Source organism: Drosophila tropicalis, unplaced genomic scaffold (genome assembly GCF_018151085.1).
Source record: "Drosophila tropicalis isolate 14030-0801.00 unplaced genomic scaffold, ASM1815108v1 contig_573, whole genome shotgun sequence".
In the NCBI taxonomy this organism is placed as follows: domain Eukaryota; kingdom Metazoa; phylum Arthropoda; class Insecta; order Diptera; family Drosophilidae; genus Drosophila; species Drosophila tropicalis.
Genome location: NW_027173049.1, coordinates 3080062 through 3088949, shown reverse-complemented (window position 1 = coordinate 3088949; position 8888 = coordinate 3080062). Strand labels below are relative to the sequence as shown.

At 39.4% G+C, this 8888-nt stretch overlaps 1 protein-coding gene across 1 annotated transcript; it reads left to right on the top strand.

Annotated features, from left to right (window-relative positions):
* The first annotated feature begins 1687 nt into the window (after positions 1 to 1687).
* Positions 1688 to 8623, top strand: Asap (ArfGAP domain of ASAP). Its single transcript, XM_068287865.1, is given in 14 exon segments — positions 1688 to 2127; positions 3636 to 3708; positions 3767 to 3912; positions 4217 to 4364; positions 4367 to 4556; positions 4630 to 5072; positions 5131 to 6047; positions 6105 to 6224; positions 6287 to 6745; positions 6747 to 7104; positions 7163 to 7239; positions 7363 to 7410; positions 8022 to 8189; positions 8257 to 8623. Coding segments are annotated over 14 exon segments (3474 nt in total). The 5' UTR covers positions 1688 to 1998; the 3' UTR covers positions 8455 to 8623.
* The last annotated feature ends 265 nt before the right edge of the window (positions 8624 to 8888 follow it).

Below are 8888 nucleotides of genomic sequence, written 5' to 3'. Positions count from 1 at the left end.
TCTCAATCACTGCGAGGCAGCGCAGGACTTACTAGTCCAAGCCGTCAGAGACCTACGCTCATTATAAGCGAGCCTTATAGAAATTTAGCGTCTTCCCAATGGGTCCAAAACAATTCTGGAAAGTCTGCGATTTGGTCGTGCGGATCTACACCGGCACAAGTACAATTCCCAGAGTCCTTCAATGGTTTTGTGAGGGCCAAATTATACAATTACTGGTTCTTCAACTGCTATCTGCCTTTTTCTTATAGCCTTAGAGAGTTTAGCGCCGTGAAGGACGAATTGGAAGACCAGATACGTAGCCATATGCCGGCAATTGTTGTTGGTGATTTTAACGCCTGGGATAGTGCATCAACCAATGCAAGAGGCCAAACACTATTAAAAGCTTTGCCACACTCGATCTGGCATTTCTAAACACAGGCGAAAAATACACATTTTAACGGGGCAATTTCGGCTCGACAATCTACCTTACTTTTGTAAGCAGTGCGCTCTACCCTTACGCACGGTGGGAAGTGAGTGATGTCTACATCGCCAGTGATCACAATGCATTTCTCTGCACTATAGAGGGCCGGCGAAGATACGACAGACCAGACAAAACTTCTCCAGCACATTAGTACAGAATGACAATAGTGCCTCGTCGGCAAAAGGACTATTCGAATGGCTGCGTAATTCAGCGATGATTCAGAAACTCTCCGCACGGAGTTTGAGCAGAATCGCAGGGACCTCAAACTGGCAATTCGCCGTAGCAAAAGGAGATGTTTTAATTACCTTCTTGTAGAAGCGGAAAACGATGTGTGGGGCAAAATCGTAATGAAGAGGTTCAAAACGCACCAAAGGACTGAGCCCCACTCAGTCGCTGACATGGACTACATGAAGGCAGTAACCTAGGATTAACTGAGTTCATGCAGCTAGCTGGGTTATTACAGTTTTTGGCCGTATGACCCAATAGATAGATAGATACATACATATCTTAGGTATCCATTGGAAACGCTGCCGGCCAACACCAATAACTCCCAAAATTACGCTATATCTTTCACTGCGTTTTTTCTCAGTGTTAGAAAAACTGACAAAAACATCGGAGAAAATATATATTTATTATTCACTTTTCATTTCTCGAAGTGTAAAGCACACTCACACACCTTGCGCTGGCTTTCGTTGTGCCTACCGCAAGTACGGGTGGTTTCTATTCAAAATTTTTCTCACAACTGTCAAACTTATTTTTGGCAAAAAATCGGGAGCGTTGCAACAGCTGAGAGGATCTCGCTCACTCGCTCGCTTTGTTGATAAAATTAAAAATTAAGTTTTAGAATTAGTTTATTGATAAGCTTTATGTTAACATTAATGAATCGATTTGCATTAAACAATAAATTGGTGCTGCATCACTCACTTTCTTTAACTCTCTTTGTTTATTCACATTTTTTATGTGATCGTGCTCATGAGAAAGTGACTTACGCACACACAATTCACCAGTTTGATAATGACAGTTAATTATAATTTATCGATATATTCAAGAGAACGGTTCCAAATTTTTTTTGCACAAGTTCCCAAAAGTTTTTTTTTTTTTTGGTATTTTGTAAAATGTTTTATCTACACGCGTATATGGATAATTTCTACATTCTACATTAAACTGGGATTTTTTATCTTGCAGTGGGATTTCTCTACCTTATACTGGTTTTCTTTGCGTGACAACAACAATGTTCAGTGGTTGAGCGTGAAAAAGATGAAAGAAGTGGTCGTGCGAAAAACTAAATAAAAAATAAAAGCAATAATGCAAGGGAAAGTGCAAAAACCTTAGGCCTGACGCATACTGCAAGAAAGAAATTAAAAAGAAAAGAGTAAAACAGTTTCGGCAAACGCAACGGCGGCAACGGAAAATAGTGTAGCCACGCATTGCAAAGGCATTATCCCTGTCTTGATTCTTTGTTGCCTTAGCAGCAGCGGCAGCTGTGCCGTCTGCGCGTGTCTCGTCCTTGGGTGAGAATTTCACATAAAAGACTCACAATGCCGCCAGCCTTAATTGCTATCTCCGAATTTGTGGAGGAAACGCGTTCAGACTACAATTCCCCAACTACCTCTACATTCGCTTCCCGCATGCCAGATTTTCGTCAAACAATCAGCATTCTAGATGAGGTAAGCAAAAAACCTTTACTGGGCACAGGATCTAAAAGCGCAACTTTAATTGCAAGTTTTAATTTCAACTGAAACGCATTTAATGGGAGTACTATATAACTTACAGGGGAATATTTATGAAGAAACTAAAAATACACCATTTTTTTATAGAAAAGCAAACAAACTACATAAATTGTTTATTAATTAAGTTGGCTAAGAGGCAATACTTCTACAGACAAATCGGATAAACTCTCACTCTGATATCGATAACGTTCATTGATATTGATCCAAATTTTTAAATGGATATGTACAAATGTATGTACATATGTACATTTGTGTATTGTTAAATTAAGATAGCTGGTCGTCGGCCCCGTTTTAAGCTTTAAGAGGGGAGTTCTTTCTGCCTCACAAATGTGTGGCGCAATTATTATTTTTAGTCATTGCAACCAGCTGTTGCCCCCTCCCACTTGCTATTATTCAGTCTCCCTCGCTGTTATTTTGGCTTTCTTGATAACAAATTATATACATACATAGATATGTATGTATCAATATGAATTGAAGTATGTACATATGTATGTATGCAATGTACATGGCTTGCTACACAGTCAACGCCGGAAAGACCCTCACGATAAGGCCGACTCAGAAACAAATCTTTTCCTCTATAATAAAATTTGCCACACCCACATCTCTGATTGACTACAGGAGGGCGCGTTATTTGTTAATTATTGTGGTCACTTCTATACTAACGATTTTTGTCGTTTGCCATTTTATTGTCTTGAACACAAAAAGAACTATCAAACTTTCGTTGCAGTTATCTTTATTGCAATAAACCAAACTTGACCCAACTCGAAATTCATGTACTGTTTTTGTTGTTTTGCGCATGTTTAATATTTGCACGCACTATAAACAATTCAAATTGTAATTGGTAATAGTTATGAATTGTGGATCACTGGCCACAAAATAAAACAAGTTAATACAATGCTGGACAAAATAAAAATGCCCGAAAAAAATAAATTTTTTTACCTTACAGATAAAAATGAAGATGAATGAAATGAAAAAAAAAAAAAAAACACAAAAAATAGTTCTTTATCTTTTTTTAGTATCTTATCCTAACTAATACGACACGGAATGTTATGCAACAATCTAATGGATTGCTTCAAATTTGAAATTCAACAGGTTAGACAAAATAGGGAAAGAAGCTCCGTTTTTTTACACATGTATGGTAATTTCATGTAGGTAGTCTATTGACCTCATCAAAACTTTAGACCAAAATCAGATCATAAGACATGTGAGTGTTAGAAAGCCCGCTCCAAGTAAGAATTGCTACTTATATGCACTTCAGGCAGGTTTCAGTAAGGCACAATAGTATATAGCCAAACTCAGCTTGTTGAGCTGATGAATAAAAGCAGTTGTTCGAACCTGAAATGAACATTCTCTAATTTTGAAGAGTTCAACCTGATTCGCAATTTATCAGCAACCCTTGCGAATCTGTAGTCGTATCATAATTTATATGTTTGTTAAATTTAAAGCGCCTGGAATTTGATCGCGATGGGTTAACCAAACTGAAAAAGGCGGTTAAGGCTATACATAACTCAGGAAACAGTAAGTTTAAATGAAAGTTAAAAATAATATAACTAATTTAATTTGTTCAAATCTCTAGCCCACGTAGACAACGAAATGTTCATGGTGCGCGCTATGGAACGTCTAGGAGGAAAGGTTATTGATCAAGATGAGCCGGACATCGGTGCTGCCTTTCTTAAATTCAGCGTTGTCACTAAGGAATTAAGTGCATTGATGAAAACTCTGGTAATTAAAAAGTACAACTGTCGCGACTATTATGATTTGATTTCGTCTAATAAAGAGAAACTGACGTCCTTTGAGACTATATCTTTGCATGGAATTGAATATGATGAGAAAATCAGGGCCCGGGGGTAACCATGTTCGGGCCCTCTACTTTCCTTCAATACTAAGTTTATTCCTTCTTTGCACAATTATACATTTTATCCGTATTAAATATTAAATATTTTGATTATAACTTCAATTCTCCACACCCTGCTGCCTGCCAAATTTTTAAAAACTAACTGTTTATCTACACTTTTCAACATTGCAGATGCAAAACATAAATAACATTGTCATGTTTCCGGTAGACTCTATGCTAAAAAGTGAACTTCGTGGCGTAAAAGGCGATATGAAGCGCCCCTTCGATAAGGCTGCTAAGGACTATGAAGCAAAGTTTATTAAAATCGAAAAGGAGAAAAAGCTCAGGCCAAGGAGGCGGGAATGGTACGGACAGAAATCGATGCCGCGGTTGTGGCTGACGAAATGGAGAAGGAGCGACGCCTGTATCAGTTACAGAGCTGTGAATATCTTTTAAAATACAAGGAGATCAAAACAAAAACAGGCATTGAGTTACTACAACATTTTATTGAGTATTATCATGCTCTAAACAAGTAAGTTCCGCAGTTTGAATGTGCAAGAAAGAGATAAGCTTGCTAGTGACAATGTTGTTTTCATCTACTGCAGTTATTTTAAAGATGGTCTTCAGACCATCGAACATTTTGGCACTTACATTGGCGACCTGAGCGATAAGCTGCATGTGATTAAGCAGAAGCAGGACGAAGATCGAAGAAGCTTACTAGATTTGCGAACACTGCTGCGCAGCACACCTGATTTCGAACGTGTGGATAATATGCCTCCGGCAGAGAATCGAACTGGGGGAGTTGGTTATTCCCTGCATCAGTTGCAAGGCGATAAACATCACGGAGTGACACGACAAGGACATTTGCTAAAAAAAAGCGAGGGCAAAGTGCGCCGAGTCTGGCAGAAAAGGCGATGCCGTGTGACTAGCGATGGGTTCTTGGACATATTTCATGCAGATGAGTCCAAGCCACCAACGAGAGTTAACCTTTTGACCTGCCAAATTAAGCCTGTGCCAGATGACAAGCGTGGATTTGATCTTATCAGCTGTATGTGAATTTTGTAGTTTTAAATTATTTGTCTTATGGTTTTCATTTACATTTTCAGACAATCGTCCATATCACTTTCAGGCTGAGGATGAGCCCGATCAAAAGGCCTGGATGGCCGTTTTGGTTAATTGCAAGGAAAAAGCACTGACCAAGGCATTCCAACATGCCAATCCACAAATGAGTCCCAGCTTGGTGGAGTTGCAAAAGACTGTAATCCGTTTTGTGCAATTGCTTCCGGGAAATGATCGTTGTTGTGATTGCGGTTCCCGTAATGATGTCAACTGGATAAGTCTAAATTTCGGTATTCTCGTTTGCATACAGTGTTCGGGAGTTCATCGTGATCTCGGTGTTCATCATTCCCGTATACAAAGTCTGACGCTGGACAATCTAACTACCGCCAATTTATTAATTGCAAGGGCAATGGGTAATAGTACCTTAAACGACATCATGGAGGCTAAACTGGTCAGAGGCAAACTACAACATGAAAGCAGCATGGAAGAACGCTATGACTTTATAAGGGCCAAATATGTAGCCAAGCGTTACGTTATGCGGACTTGTTCGGATGACAGTGATCTGAGATGCGATTTGGAACAGGCAATCGTTAATGCAGACATGAGTCAATTGCTTCAAGTGTGGGCCGAGGGAGCAGATCTTACCTGCTGTCTTCCTAGCTCTGATGCTGGAGAAACGTCTCTTCATTTGGCTGTGTTGAGAGAAATGGGCTCCACTTTGCATATAGTCGATTTTCTTATACAAAATATGCCACCCAAGGGCCTAAACAAGGCCACTAATCCTCCAGGCCTCTTAGATGTGACTGGAAAGAATACGGCACTCCATCTATGTGCTTTGCATGATCGAAGAGAGTGCATGAAATTGTTATTACGATCAGGAGCCGATTTCGAACTAAGAAATTCACAAAATAAAACGGCGCTGGATATAGCCAAAGAGATGGGACACAATGGATGCAAGGAGCTGGTAAAAAAAACGAAAAGTATTTGTATGTAACATACCCTTAAATTCCATTTCGTACAGATTGAATGTGCCATAAAGAGAGAGAAGAGCGCTTTTGATCACATTAATACGGACTGGAATCTGCCCAATGAGGATGGATCCACGGATTTCAGTGACGATGAGACGGTTATAGATGAGCGGGTAGGTTAGCAGGTCGTCTTTGAAACTTTGTTTTTAAAATTATATTAATATCGATTTGGCAGAAATCTCGTTCTCGTCCACCTAGTTTTGCTGGTGGTGATTCGCCTGTTTTACGCTCTCGCTCTTCTACCTGTGACTCCATACAGTCCAGTTCTAGTCCTGTTGCCAATTGTCCAAACCGTCAATTTACGTTGCCCTCGGGCTTGCCTGCCTATACTCAATCAGCTGGCACTTCGCCCAAACAGCATATGAATGTGGGTCAGTATTTAGGCAGTGGCAGTAATGTGGGCACAAATAGTGGAAATGGCGGCTCAAGCCCCAGTTCTGTATCCAGTCAGAATATGCGCGGTACCAGGAACAGCCTAACCATGCAAAGCGATTTGACGGGCCATGTTATCGGAGCTCGAAAATCCACATCAACAGCGAATATGAATTCACTTAAAAAGCGTACTGCACCAGCTCCACCACCGGGAACTTTGGGTAGTGCTTCATGTAGTTCTTTTTATGGAACATTACCACATCCCCCCCAGGCACTCACAGAATTTTGACACCAATCACAAAAATCAGTCAATGGATGGAGTGGTATACGGTACGTTACCACATCTACGAAGTATAGAAAGTAGCCCAAGAGTTGTTGCTGGCACTGGATATCAAGTCTGCCAGGATCCAGGCGGAGGCATGACCGGGAATGGTGGCTTAATACCAGTCATGACTACATTCGGACACAAACGTTCACCGAGTGGGGAGTCTCTTAATCGTAACATACATCTAGCAGGAGCCAAGTTAGTATTGCCGCCTACTGGAGAGCTCCCTACATTAAAACATGTAGATAAAACGGCTTTAGTACGGCCCAAAATACCACCACCAGGACCACCCGCAGGTTAACTAACAAGTATTATTTTCCAGTGCAGTATTAATTATTTATTACTTTTCAACAGAGCGGGAAATCTCTAATGGTCAGTCTAATGAAAGCATCAGTTCCATTGATGAGGGACCCATTGCTCCACCTCGTAAGGTAAGATGTCTGCACTCGTTGGTAAACCAAGAGGCTACAGATAGAAAATTAAAACACCGACACTTTCAATCGTGAATTTCAATCTCTGTTGATTTTTTGTTTGACCCAATACACCTCTTTCAGCGAAAGCAAGACATCTTGTTGAGATTAGCCCAGTCCAGCGAGGAGACGGTAAATGCCACCCAAAAGGAAAAAAATAGAACAATACTAGAACCCAACATCGGCACGCCGTTGTTTATGTACACTTGCAGTTAACAAAAATCACTCAATATTCTTTAGCGTACAGACATCTTCTACTAATTTAATAATTAGGAACATGTTATTTCGTAGTGCGGCATAAAGAAGATGGCTCTTCGAACTAAAGTAAGAGAGTACTCGATAGACTGTCCATCATATCAAATTGTATCATTGCATATGTTGGTGTTGTATTGAAAAGGGATATACTATATAAGGGCATTGTGTCGATGTATTAATCACAAGATTACAAAGCTTAAAAATTATCTGCAAGGGTATATTACAATTTTTTAATGTCTAGTTTTGCATTTACATTGATCATGTGCAAAAACCGCGTTTCTGATATTATTGCTCTTGCCGTTGCTATTTGTTCGTTCGTTTACTATACATATGTGCATTTTGAGATGAGTTTTTCGTTTCTGCTTTTAATTTTACGCGCACATACTCACCATATATTTATACTAAATGTTCCATTTTTGTTGCACTCGTTAATAGCTTAACATTATTGATTGATACACTAAAAATATTGTTATTCTCTATCTCTTTAGATAATAAATCAATCGGCCAATTTCACTGACTATGAGTCCTGGCACACAGACATGGACAGCTCTGGTGGTGGTCTGGATAACTCGGCTGAGTCGAATGTCTCTTCTAGCGACAATGATCGCCTTAACTCATCGCCCGATAATCAAACGAAGACTGGAAAGATAAATTTGGTAAGTAACTTGTAGATAATAATAAAGTAAAGTTTTTTAACGATTGTTGCTTTGTATGTAATCACAGAGTGCCCAGCGTCGTTGTCGTGCGTTATACGATTGTGTAGCCGACAATGATGATGAACTGGAATTCAAGGAGGGCGAAATATTAATTGTACTCAATGAGCGAACCGACGATGAGAACTGGATGGAAGGTATTATCGAAGGGCATCCAGAGAGGCGCGGCATGTTTCCCGTTAGTTTTGTTCACATGTTGCCTGATTAAGGCAAAACAGGTTGACAGAGATTACACATTAGATTATATACATACGCCAGTGTGCGTCATATGTACGTTTTTTAAATTGTAATATTTTTTGTATTATATACGACATGCATTCTATTTATTACACACTCCTTGTTTTAATCACAAGCAAAATATAAAATTATGTACATTAGTCCCAATCATCGTTTCGGTATTAGTATATAATTACTTTCTCACTCAAACCTGCTCTTTTTCGAAACTTGTTATCCTAAATAATTAACATACGGAGTTATAAGGATATATGCTTAAAAAGAAAACAAGAAACTATACGTATAGCACGCTGCCATATACATATGCAATCCACACTTCTGTATAATCTACTCGATAAAGTCTGAACAAGTCTGAAAAGGTCTGACTTCGTTTCTGACAAAAATATCTAACACTGTTGATGGATTTAT